The 17,009-nt window shown below is 42.0% G+C and overlaps 1 protein-coding gene across 1 annotated transcript; it reads left to right on the top strand.

Annotated features, from left to right (window-relative positions):
• Window positions 1-1,982: 1,982 nt before the first annotated feature.
• On the top strand, window positions 1,983-11,435 carry CUNH12orf75 (chromosome unknown C12orf75 homolog; the record flags this gene model as incomplete). The annotated part of the gene is made up of 4 exons (XM_009636097.1): window positions 1,983-2,016; window positions 3,819-3,843; window positions 10,183-10,218; window positions 11,356-11,435. Coding segments are annotated over exons 1-4 (175 nt in total), but the record flags the coding sequence as incomplete, so codon positions are not given.
• Between the last annotated feature and the right edge of the window lie 5,574 nt (window positions 11,436-17,009).

Below are 17,009 nucleotides of genomic sequence, written 5' to 3' on the forward strand. Positions count from 1 at the left end.
CTTAACTGTTGCACGTGTGTACGTGCAATTTTGAGTTTTTAACTTGCTTTTTTGTAACAATTTGAAGTATTTGCAATAAAATATTGGAGGAAAATACCCATTATAAATTAATGGAAAAACATTTCATAATCTGCTCTAAAGTCAGGTACTGGCATTTTTTTGTATCCATGGTTTTATGCATGTAAGTGGTTGCCTCTCATCCTTTTTATGTTTTCCTGAAGTTTTTTTCTTCCGTGTTCACTCATGATGCATTTCTCAGCACAGAGGAGTATCGTCTGTGGCTATCAATTTCTTTCAACTGTCTTTTGCATTTGTCCTGCAGTTACTGAAATTCTGCAGGGTCGCCAGTAACAAGCTACTGTTTTTTTGAAAGTGCAAACCCCCCTCTCGCTGAATGGAAGGTGCTTTGGGATATGGTTTTGTCCTTCATTTGTGACTGTTCAAATGCTATGGGGTTTTTTTTGAGGGATCACAGCTCCACTAACTCTAGACAGAGTGTTTTTCTTCTGCAATCACTTGGGCTCAGGGTGAGGTATGTCTGGATGTGCCTCGTTTATTCTGCAGGCTATATTCCTCCTCCTCCTCCTCCTCCATCTCTAAAATGCCCAAATGCACCTATGGTCCTGCTACACAGGTGGTGTAAGCAGAGAGGTTATTCAGGACAACTCAATACTGCCTGTGTTTTGTAGACACAGCTGCCTGGCTACCCCTCAGTCTGTTGCTGAGGTTAGGCAGGTTTTGGGAAACCAAACCAACATGAGCCTATTGAGACTAGGTTTGTAGGGCCAAGTGCTGCCTTTTTTTAGGCCAAGCTGATATAGTGGGAAAAAATGGCCAAGCTTTCAAATATGTGAGACTTTTCTCATGTCATTTCTAAAACATCGTGGCTACAAGAGCACTATGCCTTGCTGCTGTGGCACAGGATTCTTTGGCTGAACTTCTGGCAGGGGGAACTTGAGTAGCTATAAAATAATGTGTCACTCACTAAACATGGACGAGTTAGAGAAATATGTCAGTGAAGTAACAGGAGTGAGGGTGAATGGATTGGACTTTAAAACCAAACACGTCTGTACAAACTGAGATGTTGGGTTCCTTGTGAAATAAAATCTATGTGTAAGGAGTGTTCAGGCTCCCTAATGAAGATCTTACGAGTTTTTACATAATTATGGGCCACCTAACTGAAGTGATGTTCATTCGCAAGCTCAGAAATTTTCCAGGAAGAAAACTGCTTTGTGAACTGGAAATACTTTCGATCTATATTCAAGTACTTTAGTGGTACTGAAGTGAATTTGGACCAGGCTCTTGTTTCACTTTTGCTAACAAAAATGAGAAATAACATCACTTGAGATCAACGGAATCCCATCAGTGGAAGTGAGGGTAACTTGGGGTTCTTCGTGCTTCTAAAAACAATAGGAAGCAAACTGTTTTGTTTATTTATTATAAATAGTAAAAATTATCTCTTAAAAAGTGAATATGTTTTTATCGTACTTCTCAATGTTTTGGTGTGAGGTGCATTTCAAAATGCTGCAGTGATTTTTCAGTAGTGAAAAATATTCTAATGTTCTCTAATATTCAAAGGAAACAAGTGCTGCCAGGTGTGAATGCTAGTGGCACATCTCCGTGCTCAAACATGGGTTCATAGCTGTACAGCTCTGCACAAAGCCTAAGTTGATGGGGGTGAGAGACAGCTCCTATCCCCAGAGTGCTAATGTGCATGTACCGTAATGCACTGAGGACAGGTTGAATGCATTGAACACGGGCATGGCATTGAAGTGTGTCTGGTCATTGACTGGAACTGGAGTACCGCCACCGTAGGCACACAGTTCTTCTCACTCAGCTAAGGTTTCAGTTCGTGTATTAAACACTTTCTACTTTTGGTATGCTTCCTGCAAGGAAGGCGTTGGTTTTTCAAATGAGGATTCAAAGCTCTGAGACCTCAGCTCAGACTCAGAAAAGGCTCGGCAAAAACCTCACAAAGGACCATGAACCTTTTTGGAGAAACTGAGTTTGTTTGCAGTAAGCTTAGGCTGAGAAAATGAGAAAGTTGTGGTTCTGGTGCAAAACAGGTGCAGCACAGGAATAGTTTCTTCTGGAAAAAGAGGAAAAAAATCCTGCTAGCTACAGCAGTGGAGCTAGGCTTTTCAAAACATGTGTTGTCTGAGGTGCTATTGGTGCCTAGGCTCTGTCTAGATGTTCAGGGTGGTGCCCTGAAGGTACACAGCTGAGCTGAGTCTGGGTGCACTGACCTTGGTAGCAGAAAATGTCTCCCTGCATCGGCTGAGATCAAGCTTGCATGCAGTGCTGCAATGCCAGCTTTCCACCTGGACACAACTTGGAGGGTTTATATGTAGTACTATGTAGATGTGCCTATAGACCCCAAAAGTCTCAGAAAGCTGCCTGGTGGAATAAAGTTTTAAAGCGAGGACCTGAGCTTATTGTGCATAGAGGTACTCCCTCCAGCTTAATTAAGAGTTTCTGCAGATATGTATAGCTGTACTGAGATTTCACCAACTCTGGAAGCAATACTGACAGAAGAAATGTGTACAGTCTTATCCAAGTCTAGTCTATGTTGTTGCTGGGAAAAGGAGGGATAGCCAAGTAATAGGAATTGGGAGCAATATTATGTTCAAGAGTTAGCTGTAAAGGGAGCTGTGTCCTGCCATCCAAGCCATCCGTTCAGGTCGTCAGTGCTGGAAGGTCTTGCAGGACTGTTTCTTCTGCCCTGCATTTAAAATAAGGATGCAAGGGTATATTCTTACACATCAGAGTGAGACAAAAAATATTTGCTATTTACGGATATTTTTCAGCAGCAAAAATAAAGTTTTTCAAGAAATGAAGTGCCATGGCTAAAAAAACCTCAATCTACCTCCAAACCCATAAAATCTTTTGCATTGACAACTGTAGTTTCTTCTGAGTGAGCTCATAGATAACCTCTTCCAGCTAAGTACTGAGAGGAAGAGGAAAAGGAGAAGTGAAAAGTTTTCTAATGTCTACCCTAGCTTGTGTAATTAATCAAAGGGATAATTTGCTGGTTACTCAGCTGAATGATACACCAGCAATAGCAACAAGGCATTAATAACTTGGGAGGAATAGGAAAGAGTTTGCACTTGAGTGAATGTTCCATCTCCCAGCAAGAATCATCTGAGTCACCAAAAAAAAAATCGATCACAGATCAGGCAGCCAGGTGGTAGCTTTTGTCTTTTTGCTTTTTTGTTAAATAGCAAGATGAATTAAGGGGTGGTTGATCTCTTTAGATGTCTGGGGCTTTGGATGGATTGTGGCCCAATGTTTATATTAGCTCTGTCTAGTTGTTTTATAAAACTTTGTTTATCTGGCAGGAAGAATGGAGCAGCATTTTACACGTGTGGTGCCAAGTCTACAACTGAATCGAATGGCAAGCGCACAAAATAAACAGGCATTTGGGAGTAACTGCTTGGTTTGCTGCGGCGCCTTTCTAGCAGGCAAAGCCACTGGAAGACTGAGCAAAGTGGAGCACATAACATTCAGAAGGATGAATTTTCTCTTACGTTGCTCTCATCCTGAGTGACTGTAGCTGGGCACTGGTCCACAGCAGCATCATTTTCACTCACTGAGAACCTGGCCCAGATCTAAGCATGATAGACTTAAGGGATAATACAGATGATCATTAAGGATAAACTAGACAATCATGAGAAACCTGTTCTCTGACAACAGAAAATTCCTGTTGCTATTTCTGTGTTGTTTAGGACAGAAAGACAGAAAAAATGCTTACTGTATTACCAGTTGGTTTAGAGGATTATGCCATTATCTTGTAAACATGAACTTTTTTTTCATTCTAGGTGCCACAGGGACTACTAAAGATGTGTAAGTACTTACTCTACTCTTTCAAATATGTAACCCTGGACTCATCTTCAGTACTACTAGCCTTATACTAGATTTAGTCATACATGATTCATCTGGCTCCTAACATATAATCAACGCCACCAGATGTTTATTGTCTTTAGTGACAGCTTCCATCTCCACAAAACAACTTCAAGTCCTGTTTACTTTTCTGCAGATTCCTTCCCTTGTTATTTCTCTAACAGAAATGTCTTTTCTCTGCTTCTGTTGAGAGCTGTCTCCCAGTGGTGATCATGCTACTTCAGACTACTCTTCCCTGTCACGTACCAGTACACCTTTTTCCAAAGGCCATGTCAGTGTATGAAGTGACCACACGAGTTTACACCAAGCCCTGTGAGAGATTTAAAGAGCCACTGAGGCAAATTTTCCCTATTTGCCAGAGACCTGGTAACCCATCCAGACTTCCTTTTCAAAGTACCCACCTTCTCTAGGTGTTCTCCACATTGCAGATAGCATCTGCCAGCTCCTCTTTCTCTCCCTTTTTTTAGATGCTAGTAGCAGAGGGCAGCCCTACCCATCCTGTTTTTCTCTAAATGTGAAAGGTCTGAACCTCTGTTGTCCTGTTGCCTCTTGCCAGCTTCTGTTTTTCAGAAAAGCAGCAGCAAAAGATCAGCCTTTCTCAGCCCATTTTTCATTTGCTGATGTAGAAATGTGCAGGAACAGCTTTATTCAGCCATAAATTTATTTTTCTATCAAAGGAAGCATTAAAGACGTCCTCCTGAGGTCTTGCCTTCTTCTGTTTCGTATTGGTATTTGCCACTAGAGTTTGAGACTGAGGGAAAGACCTGGGAAAGATTTTCATGTTATGCAATAGGAACATTCTTCAGTTTTATTTACTTCATTTAGAACAACTACTCTAATTAGACAGAGGAATCCTGGTGTAGAAATGAGGGCTGTCAAGTCGGATGAAGAGGTGAGAGAAGAGCTTAGCAACAGGCTTGTCCTTGCTATTGCAGAGCACGGCTGAGAACTAAGTGGCAGGTCTCACTTGGCAGATGAACGCTGTTGTCGCGTATACTCTTGAGATCTCTGCTACCCGTGCAGTCTGTTTTCTGGGCTTGCAGTGTCAGACGATAAATAAATTACAGAAGGCAAGGTTATGAGGAACCTCTGCTTGATACAGCCTGCGGCATCCACACCCTCAGCATTTTATACATACGAACCCACTGTTTTTAATTTATATCAGGGCCTTTTTGTTGTTCAATTTAGATAATTTAAGTGACTGACTGAGAACTGCATCTTTGGGCTTTGATAGTTTTAAATTTCAAAATTGCAAGCCGTGTTGAATTATGAATTCAGTAGGCACATTTCTGTGCTTAAAGGTATGGTTATACGTAGAACTGCATTTATGGATGTGTAGGCATTTCAGGGCCAGGCTTTAGGAGTTCAGCTGGGAACATCCTACTTGTTAGTGTTAGATCATCTGTCATGTTTCAAAAAAGTATTGGGATAACTTAGAAAAAACTAATTACTAGTGCAGACTTCAACAAAGGGAAAGGGTCAATCCTGGAACTATTACTCATTCAGATACGTATAGTAGAGGCAGTGGAACAACCTGTGTGAGTAATAGCGTGGTTGAGCCTTCTCATCCGACGTTAGAAACACAGATCTGTTAGTGAGGAATGGCAGCGATGACCTGAAAAGACCTAAATCAATCATCCTAACATTCAACAGCAGATTTTTACAAAGGAAGTAGAATACCCAAAAAACTATTTCAGTTTCATGGAGACGAAGAGATTTGTATTAACTAACATTATAGATCCACACAAGCTTTTATTTTACACCTTTTTCACTTTTATCAGCTAAAGATTTTAAAAAAAATCTTTAAAAAAAAAAATCACTTTTTTTTTTCTCCATTTAATTTCAGTTGTATCGACTTTGGTCCAGAAAAGCGTTTAGGTGTGTCCTTACTTACATCATACTTTTTGACAGAGAATACAGTTATTCCAACTCAAGAGATTTCTCTTTTCTTTACTGCCACTCATTGCCAAGGCACCAGCATCTCCTGGAGTGAGCAGCAGGGTGGAAGGAGGCAGGGCTGGATCCTGCTCTGAGCCCTCCCAGGTGGCCGTGAGGAAGCTGCTTTGCCCTCTGGGCCTTGAGTTGCTCCACCAGTGAGACAGGGATGATGATATGATGATCTTCCTACACAAAGTGCTGTGAGACTGAAGGCCGTGCAGCAACTAGAAGGACGTATGGTCTGGGGATGTGATCTCTCCCTGTGTACTCCAGCCCTCGAATCAATGGTGAATCTGTTGGCCAGCTTCAGCCAGCGCTCCTGTCCCACTGAGAAAGAGAAGTACGTCACTGCTAACTGGAAAACCTTAGATATAGGAGGGGTGAAGTATATGCTAGAAAATAATGCAGTGTCGGTGATATTCAGACTGTTGCTAAGTTCAGAGGAAGATTAGTAGCAGTGGGAAGGAAAGGATGGTTCAAGCCTGCTTCAGAATATGGGGAAGAAATCCATCAAATACAAATGGCAGGCCTTTGATCCCAAGAAACGCTGAGAAACTGAGAAGTAGTCTGTCACTTGTGCAAAGTTTAGTGAATCATTTCTGGTGGGACTACTGAGCACGGCTAGAAAGAGTCTGTATAATGCTCGGCACAAACAGAGCCATAAAAGCTGAGGTAAGAAAATGGATGGAATGAATTAATGCGAATGCCTGCCAGGTGATATTTAAAGCGTTATGTGAAAAATTGCAGCTTCTTTTACCATCAAAGGGACATAGGACTGATGGATGTAAAGAAAGACAGTTGAAGCAAGTATATTTTTCAGACTTAGGAGGGTGACAGGAAGCCTCTTGGGGTAGACAAATTCTTACCAAAAGAAACATTTATTCTAGCTGAAAATAGAATACTGTTATGTGGATTTGCTGTTAAATCCGCCTACCGACTACAGGACTCCACCTACGCTACCTGCTGAAAACCCTGCTCTCAGTTCCTCTGCAGCAGATGTCAACAACATCTGAGGGAAGATGCAGCGACATGGCAGCAGATCCGTACAAAGCACACTGGGCTCTAAGTTCCTTTTGCCATCTATTCCTGGTGCAGAAAAGCTTATCCTAGCTTGCTCTTCGTGGAGGACTCTGTAAATGGAGATACTGAAAGATATTTTTTATGCTAGGTTCTTCCTTCATCCCTGACATAAGAAGAAGCTAAAGATGCATTGGAGGTAGAGAGGGAGAGAGAAGGGATGTGCTGGACTCCCATATCCCCATACCCTCCCTGTGAGTCTGGGAGATGTGGCAATGGGAGCACTGCCGAAACCAAAGGAGCTTCCACGTGGTCCAGTGTGGCCACTGCAGCCCTGCTCCCCAGAGCCACCTGTGTTCACCCAGCCTGGGCACAGAAGCAGCACCTGCCGCAGTGGCTCAGGTGGCACCTGGACATCTGAACATGTGAAATTAGTGGACGCCTTTCAAAATGGGGCCTTAAGCTACAGTGTGTGAAGAAAAGAGGTGTGTGAGTGGGCATAAACTGGAGCAGCACTCCTTCCCATGCTGCTTAGAAAGGAGTCCTCAGAAAGGGGTGGAAAATGGCTCCTTCCTTAAGTGCCATCACCAGAAGTTTTCTTTCTTTTCCCTCTCATGCTTCCATGTTCCTTCTGTCTCTGTTCACCTCATTTTTCCTAGCAGGATTGCAAGAGATTGCACCCAGTCATCACCCAGACCAAGAGCTGTGGGCTGTACAATCCCAGATTATATTTGCTGTTGTGCATTTAAGGGAAAAGGTATTGCAAAATTAGACTTTGATTTGTAACTGTTAAGAGGAAAGGAAGAAAGCAAGATGTTTAAGAAAACCAAATCTGCTTAATCAAAGACCTGGATAATTTGTTTTGGTGAGAGAATGACAGCAATGTTCCAGTGATGCCCCATTACAAAACATTTCCAGAACAGAAGAAAATAGCTGTGTTGCCTAGTAGAGGCTTTTTTTAAAAAAAAAAAAAAAAAAGACATTAATTTCCTGTTGGACAATATTGATTATTATTCTTACAACTCCATTTTAGAGGTTTTGAGCTGCACATGAAGTTGCCAGTGCTTTTAAAGGATTATTTTCTCTGGATAATGGTTAATCTGGATTATAGAAAATGTTTCAAGTTGTATGAGAAAATCAATCCTGTGACACATTCAGTTGGTTCCACAGAAATGATTGATTGTGATCTTTTGGCTCCAAAAGTCCCTTTTTTAAAGTAATTTTTTTTTTTTGCTAAAAATGCAGGGCTTGTTTCTACCCACTGATATACACAGGCTCTCTGCTTTTTTCAGCTGGAATTGGCCCATGCTAGGGCAGAGCATCTTCACAGTCCTTGAGGAAAGTTGATGTCTGCATTTTCCTGGCTACGTGTGTGAGGACTGTGAGGTGACTCGGGCTACATGGGGTCAGAGGAGATGGGAGATGCCTTCTGAAATGGCACTAGCTCCTCCAGGGAGGAGTGGCAGGAGCACCAGAGAAGAATTTTATTGCTCCATCTCTCTTGAGCGGTAAGATGTAGGCAAAGACAGCAGACGAGGAGGCTCACCCCACTCAGTGCTATGCAGGGCGTGGATATTATTTAGCAAAACTGCAGCATACTTAAATTTACCCCAAACCTCTGCTATTGAAAGGACCTGTGTACCCTTATTCACTGTGGTGATGCAGAAAGGAGAGTTTGTAATGTTCTGCCACTTAGAAAGATAAATGTAAGATAATTTCCAACTCGTAATAGCATTTTTAAGGCATTTGCCAGCCTCCCAGGAGAGCGCTGACTGAGATTTAAGGGGCATTTTCTTACATTTGAGGCTGCATCTTGCTATGAGCTCTCTGCACCTTGGGCCAAAATGCCATTGACTTCAGGGGTCAGTAATGGCACACAGCCCTGACGATTAACCAGTAGGCGCAGCTACCCCTTAGAATAAATAAATTACAATAAGAAATGTCATATATTATTGTTAAATATCATAGTTCAGAAATGCCTTTTGAGGCTACAAAATAAATTCAGCCCTAACACTGGGTAAAGGACAGTTCTCAGTTTTATTGCCTGGGGAGCAGATCAGAAATTCATGGATGAGCTCATGACAGGGAGTATCTTTGCATTACCCCCCCATAGTCCAGGCAATTGGCCCTTCAGTGGGAGTATTCAGGTGAGGATATCTGGGTGAACAGCCTGTGTATAAGTGTTTCCACAGCAGAGCCCTGCTTGGGTCGTGGTGCCCCCTTGCTGGTGGCCTTCCCTGGGCACCGCTGTGGCCGTGTCTCATGGCCCCCTGCGCAGCTACGCTGGGGGTCTCCTTCTCAGGCAGTTGTCACAGTTGCCCCCAGCTGTAGGGAAGGGGTGAAGGATGTCTCTGCATTTACCAGCACTCAAATTATCTTGCCTCTGTTTTTATTGCTAGGTTGGTAGGTTGCAGATCAAGCTAAAACGTAGCTGCTGCGCCAATCTATAACCAGCCATGCAAGCAGAGCTCAAAGTCCAAATATTTAACCAAAGGTGGGTGAGTGGTTTGTGTGAAGACTGATGCTGGGGCACAGACTGAGACTGCAGCACAGGCACCATACCCTCAGGGAGTAAGGATAAAATTTTTATCTTTTCCATACTGTATTTGCCTTCACGTCAATGCCAATTACTTTACCCCCTGCACCAGTTCAGCTACACTGGACAGTATTTCAGTGGGGGAAGTCAAACCGGAGTAACTCCCTATAGACCTACAGACTGACCTGTGTTTTTACCCTAAAGGTAAGAGACAAGTAATTGCCCATTTATAAAGGATTAGTAACAGTTATTTGGTTTGCAAACAACTCTGACTTCAGGAATTACAGTACCTCATTTCATGGAGAGGCTCTGTAACATCTTTTGGCACAGCTGCTGTCAAAGTTTATCTTTCTTCATCCTCATTCCCATGCCAGCACGGATGCCTAGTCCCTTCCAGTCCTCTTTTGGTGGAATAGCAGCCCAGACTCGTTCCTGTTACGCGGCAGAGTCTTCGTGTTCCTGTTACGTGTGGAGCAGGCTGGGGACTCGCTCAGGAAAAGTGTTAATTTACCTATTTCAGCTCCCAAACCTACTTTCAGGCATCACTGGTGGGGGTCATGAAAACTAAGCTGCATCTGTTCTCAATCCTTTTCTTTCTTCTGTACTTTAGATTGGAAAATTGGCACTTTCTTTCTGCCTGTGTGAATACTTTATTGAATTGTGGATGACCTGAATTAAACCAGCATCAGTATTAATCCCCTTCTTCCCTTGCTCCTGAATCTACCCAGATGGTGATGGAGTATCTGAAAGAAATTATTTGCTAATGTGCTTTATATCTTTTGATGTTACAGAGCAGAAGAATCCGTATCAGATGACGACAAAAGGAGGTAGGTGCTCTACTGGGACTGGCTTTACTTGCAATGGGCTGCAGAGAGCTCTGCTGCCAGACGTACATCCTTCCTCTCCTCCTCCTAATTCCACCACCACCACCAAAGCAGAGAAAAAGGAACAAAAGGAGGAGATCTCACACAGAACCCAGTATTGATGAGTCCCCCCACCCTGTTAGTGAGTTGGAGATTGGGGAACTCTGTGGCAAGAAGAGCGCATTATCCCACAGCGGCAGGCAATGTGCTCGGTAGGGGCTGGTGACCTCTGCCTTCACCCCAGCCCCGCCACAGAAGATGGCATTAGCACCTGTAGGAGATCTCCGCTGGGCTGGATATCAAAGGCAATGTGACTCTATCACCAAACAAATCAGAAATCAACTCAGAGCCACAGGGGCTGGAGGAGGCACGATTCATTTGGCACCTAATGGGGCAGAGCAGCATAATAGGAGTCTCTCTGAATAGCTCCAGGCAGAGCAGAAGCTCTTAAGGACCTAGTTTTTCACCTTCTTGCATCAGTCCCTGCTTTTCATACAGGCCCTGGGGCCAGAAAATACGCTCTGCAAGGCCATGAAGGGGCGAGGGTTGGGAAACTACCTAGCACCCTCATGCTCCTTCCTACTGAGAGTTTTCTCCAAGTGTGGCCCTAAGGAGGGGGATGCTCATTAACGAGGTGAGGCCAAAGCGCTGTTTAATTGGGGTGCGTTGTTTGAAGTGAGGTGCTTCCGTGGTCCCAGTGTCAAATGTTGCTATCAGATTGGCTCTGTCCTCTGTTGGATGTATTTAGTGTCTAGAAGAGGCTGGGCCAGTGGGGTTTATTGTCACAACACAGTTGGGGTTTAATGAAAAATGTTAGGAACTTGAGTGAAAAATAGCTCCTTTCACAGGCTTTGGTCCCATTTAAGAGCAACAGCTAGCCTCAAGGTTTTTTTGCCTGGCACCATATTAGCAAGCATGTGGCATTAAATATGCACTTTTCCCGTAGCCTTGGGAAAGGAGGGCTCCTCTGAGGGTCCTTGTGTGGAGGTGCCCTCCTCTCTGACCATCCATCGTCTTCGTAATGCTGCTGCGTGATGTCAACATTGTAGGGAGAAGTGTTACAGTTAAGCTCTGATGTCTCTGATTGCTTCTTTAAATCAGGAACTATGGTGGCGTGTACGTTGGCCTGCCGTCGGATGCTGCTGCCATGGTTTCCAGTCAGACGAAAGCCGCACCAAAAGGTATTGGAAGGTTGTGTATTGCATTTCTCCTGCTTTCTCAGTTTAATTTTATCTGCTAGGATGTATTTCCTTTAAAAATCAATTATTTTTTCAGACAGACTGGCTAGCCTTGGAGCCTCTTAAGGCAGTGGGGCTATTTATAATCATTAAAGTGATTGTTCCCGTTTATTTAAATTTTAACACACTTACTTTTGCAGAAGGATCCAAGAGCGGATGCTGACAATGTGGTACATTGTCTTCTGAACAGCCTCTCCACGCTCTGAGTGCTCTGCGAATTCAAAGAAAACAAAGCCCTGTTAGGAGTAAGAGGCTGATAGATACGCTTGCAGAGCCTCCGCACTATTTTTAGTTTTGAAGGTGTTTACTTGCATTGTGGTGAATTCCAGTAATAACGGTTAGTAAGCGCTTGCTTTCAGGTTTATTTATGTTCTTATATGAAACCCAGTGCAAACTGTTTCTTTTCCATGTGATGTTTTCGAACAGCGGGAAAAAGCATTAGGTTTATTGGTACTTAATAGACGAGTCATAAACATGTATTTATGAAATCATGTAATAATTGTTTAGATTTAATGCAGCAAAATGCTGCTGTCACATACGTACCCCATAGAGCTTAGTCACTGACTGGTGCTTCCAAATTTTGCTGCAAAACAAAAAAAAAAAAATGAAGAAAAGTAACACTATTATCCATAACAAGTGAATTTGCTGCAAAACAAAAAAAAAAAGAAGAAAAGTAACACTATTATCCATAACAAGTGACTGGTTTTGGAACAGTAGTACCTTTGTTGCATGGGGGTTTTAAGTGGTGTTCTAAATTAGTGATGTTACAATGTTTTAACCATCTTTACCTTTTGTTTTCTAATTAAGATTAGAAGGAAATAAACACATCAAGATCCAAACAGCTGGAGGTACAGTATGCCTTAGTTAACGTTATGTGCTGGGCATGTATTTGTTGAACAGAAACAAGGTGGCAATGCTCCCTGTGCTGCTCTCGGGTGGTCTGGGAATCGTCCGGTTACTTCTGCAGCTGCAGCTTAACTCTTCTAAAGGCTGGACCGGGGCCAGTTCTCAGTGGTGCAAGTGTAAATTTTAATTTACATTTGCATTAAGAGGGGAAAGTCACCTTCTTGGTGAGAGGTGAGAAGCACAGAAACTCTGTAGTACCCCATTTGGGAATGAATAAAAATCAAGTGTCCTTGTATTCACCTTCAAGTGTACCACAGCTAATCCTGCAGCAGTACTAAGACCTCCCATGAGAGGTGAGGTGCATCAGGAGTGCATAGACCAGCATCTGTACAGACGAAGCTTTTCCCAGGAACAAGTCGTTTGCAGTTAGAAAACATCTTCTCCATTTTGGGGAGGACCTTGAGGACCAAAGTGAGGCACCCACTGGGTAAATCACTGGAGCTTTCCTCCTGCTATGGGAGAGAATCTGTGGGGCTTTGTTCTCCACAGGCCAGAATAGGACAGTGAAAATTTATAGGCTCTATTCCTCACTTAAGAGTTTCAACTAACTAACTAAAAAAAAAAGTCCTTTACAAGTTCATGTCTGAAGAAAAATAAACCAGGCTAAGTTTCCATTCAGAATTTGAACTGAAAAAACGTTGACAAATTTCAAAAGGGAACAGTTTTGGTGTCTAGCCAGTGGGGAGGACGGGAAGCTGCCAGTTGCTTTCCATAGGAAGCATAACCCTTTCCTAATTTAGGTGAAGAGCCAGAAACAGTTCTGGCTGGCACCAGTGCTGGATGCATGTCCAGTAGAGCAGAACACACATACACTGATTATATACAGGGAGACCTGGAGTTGGTCATCATGCCTAATTTCAGTAACCCAGCTGGGATATCTAAGCTAGGAACACTGCCACGCTTGACCTGGACAAGACCAAAGCACCTTCTTGAGGTTGCAGCTTTCTTTCCATGGTTGATGACCAGAGCCTGGGTTAATTAGGTCCTTGCATAGATGCTTTAGTTAAATGCCTGAGGTTGGGTAGAATCAATCACTTGATGGTTTTGATATTCAAAATAGTTGGAAGTGCATTTTGCCTTTGTTGGTGCAAGACCTTGGCTGCTGACTCAGGCTAAAAATCGCTTAGATGAGCACCTTTAAATCTGCAAAGGGTCCTCTGAGCTCCATGAGTTTATGGGCGTGTGTGTCTTGAGGGCATAGACCACAAATCTCTCAGCTTCTAACGATGACCTAGTTTGCTGGGTTGTGTCTAGAGTGTTACTGTATTGCTTTATCAATATTGCTTTACCAGTCCAGCTAAATCTGTTTTTTTTCCTTTCCTTTTTTGAACAGTCTTCTACTAAGACCACTTGCCAGTGCTTTAGAGAGCGTTGTCTTTCTGCTCAAGATTTTTATATTTACGTAGCCTTCCGGAGAGCAAGAGAGATCAGAGCACCAAAAAATCTAAACTCTTGCAAGTTCCAACTACGGGTAAAGCTTAAAGTACAGCGTTGAATCAGTTTCCGATGATGGTTGCATTATGGAAACCTCCTGCTGTTCTCCAGTGAATAGTGAAATTCATGGACTCGTGGTGGATGTTTCTGCACAAGAGCTAACTTTGATGATCTGCAACTTACTTCTCTGTGGCCATATTGCAGATTTCATCAGCTATCAGCTACGCTTCGTATATTTTCTCCAACAATTTTTGATAGATTTTATATAGAAAACCATTACTACTGTCCACTTACTAGTTCTTATGGTAGGTTCCTATAAATTAATTGTTAATTTACTTCAGAGTAATATATTTGACAGGTTTTCATCTTTTTGGTAATATTGCAAATTTTAATATTTCTGCTGTGAAAACTTAAGAATAGGATGAAATAAGCATAAGACCATTGGGTTCTTCATAATTACTACCGTCACTTTTATACAGTGAGACAAATGTTTGTGGTTAATTTTCTCCTTTTAAGAAGATACTACTCAAGGAAATGTATTTAAATAAGAACAATGTACTTCATCGTAATATTTACATGTCTGTTTTTATTTTCTTCAGCTTTATCTCTTTTATAAAGCATTACAATGAAAAAATACTAACGAACCAAACTATTATGTTATGTCTTCCGTTCTGTGTAATATTATGATGACATTTCCTCACATAAGGATGAAGTGACAGTATTTTCAGAGATAGCGGGACTAAACTCCAGTGCTGCATCCTCCTGAACCATAGAGGATTTTTGATTTTGTATCCCTGACTCATCTCTAAACATCTCCAGTATGGCAAATTATAACAGAATGAGTGTTATTATTACTGGGAGGTTTTAAAATTCATTAAGTTTATAGCAACTGTAGGTTTCCCACAGAACATAAAACAGATTGTACATTTCCATATGGCTGAACAAGTATTTAAATTATTAAAGCCTTTTGCATAATTCTTTAGTCAAATTTTTTTTAATAGTACACAATATGCCATACACTTTAAACAATCAAATAAACAAAAAAAACCCCAACCCACTCCACATTAATGTATTACTGTAAATTAATAACCACTTTTAATTTTAAAAGAAAAAGGCAAACCAGAAAATTTGGGCATGAAGAAGTGAAACGCTGTGAACCATGAAACTGCTGCCCATTTCACTGATATCTGTTAAGACCAGTGACCAGTCATTGACTATGATTTCCAGAAACTTGCAGCTCTGGCTTTAAAATAAGTGGTAGTTTGTTTGGTGGGAGGCCTGTAAGAAGTAGTATTTAAATATGTTCCTTGCTTGTCCTCTCTTAAGTATTTGTGACATTATTTACTGCTATTCTCTAGAAACCTGCTACTTGGGTTATCAACGATTTCAGGCTTCCAGCTCATGAAGACAAATCTGCATCTCATGCTTCAACCTCAAAACGAGATGAAATAAGCTTGAAGATTAAGAGGTGGTGTTAAGATATCTCAATATGAATGAATGTCTGTAGATCACATCAGCAGAGTCTCGTTCTTGCATGCCACGCTGATGAGAACTCAAATAGGAGTGAGTAATAAACATGCGGGTTTGCTTTCCACCTGCTTCCTATAGCATAAGGGTATAGTTTCCACATCACGTGTTCCACAAATGGTCTAAATGGTTTGCACGGCACAAGTTTATTTAGTACAAAGCAATTAGGCCCGTGCCAAACCTGATCACTATTGCCTTTTGTGAAGACAGAAAAAGCACCAGTCATGCTAGGATACATGGTAGTTCAGCTAGTTCTCGAAAAGCCAACAACAGATGCCAGTAATCTCTCCAGTTATTTGTCCACTTCTACCCTTCAGTTGCTGGGAAGAATCATCAAAAAGGTGGACAGGGCTAAATTCGAACATCACTTGTTCAACTACTGACATCTGAACCCACATGTGTGGGCTGAATTAAAAAAGAAGGTGCTCCTTAATGCAATGAATAGCTCCTAACAGTTGGTGGTGGGACAGTTGCAAAGGGTGCTTTTTCTTGTTTTACGTCGTTGCTTAATTTTTCCTGTGCATTGCTGCAGAGAAGTGTGGAGCACTTTGCAGAATTGGCCTCTTAATGATTCATCCTCTGACTGTGTGGGAGGTATGGTGGTTTCTTAATATTTTTGTTCCTCTGCATCTTCTAATCTCAAAAGCTTACCGATCAACTGACAAATGTTTCAGTAGCATGGGCTGGAGCTTCTGCAATAGATACACGTTCATTTATGCCATGCAGGCCTGTACCCATCAAACCGAAGAGCTAGGGCCATGCCCTTGTCTTAGATTTGCAGACTCTTGTCTTTTGTTTTCCCAAGGACCCACAGATCTAGAAACTGTGTGACAGGACACTGTATTCAGTCTTGGCGAAATTCCACTTAGGGAACTGATTTTCTGCTCATCAAAATTCCTCTATGGTGAGTAGCATTTCTTAAGCCTTTGTTAATAAAAGCACATGACATTTCATGGAGAAATGACTATGTCTGCTCTTTCAAAACTTACAATCTATGGATATTTCTGTTAGGAGGAGGAACACAAAAGAAACCCTATATGCCAGCTGTCAGCTGCGCATTTGATGGCATCCTTGGAGGATATTTAAGCACTCAAATGATGGTTCAGTGTGAGAATTGAGAACAGAACACAAGGAGCCGTTGAATGGCAGAGTTATTATTAAGAGATATACTTTGGTTTTGTCAAAACATCTTGAATTATCATTTGTAAAGAAGAAACATTGAAGTGTTGGGGCTATGATACCATTTCCTTTGCAGTTGTCACTCTTTCGCTAGCCAGAGCTGAGGAGACAGTGAAAATAGTTCAGCAAAGACAGTGAATTCAGGCTTTATAATCTCAGACTCTCCAATTTGGGATTCTTTGACACCTCAGAAATACTATGCTTGAATCCACGTAACTCAGACAAACCTTGAAAAATTCTGGAGTATCAAAGCATAGGGTTTAAACCACAGTTTGTGGTTAGCTGAAAAACAAATATCTTGTTGGGTTGAAATTTTTTTCTAGTTGTACAAACTATTTCACCTTGAAGACAGCTGCTCCTTTGAATTACACTGATGAGACAGTGCATTTATTTTGCTTTCTTCTTAATGCAGGACCTGGAGCTTAGTTGTAAGGAGCTGACTTCTCAGTATCTGGGTAGTACAGATAAGAG

This window comes from Egretta garzetta, unplaced genomic scaffold (assembly GCF_000687185.1).
Source record: "Egretta garzetta isolate BGI_Z169 unplaced genomic scaffold, ASM68718v1 scaffold1603, whole genome shotgun sequence".
Classification (NCBI taxonomy): Eukaryota; Metazoa; Chordata; class Aves; order Pelecaniformes; family Ardeidae; genus Egretta; species Egretta garzetta.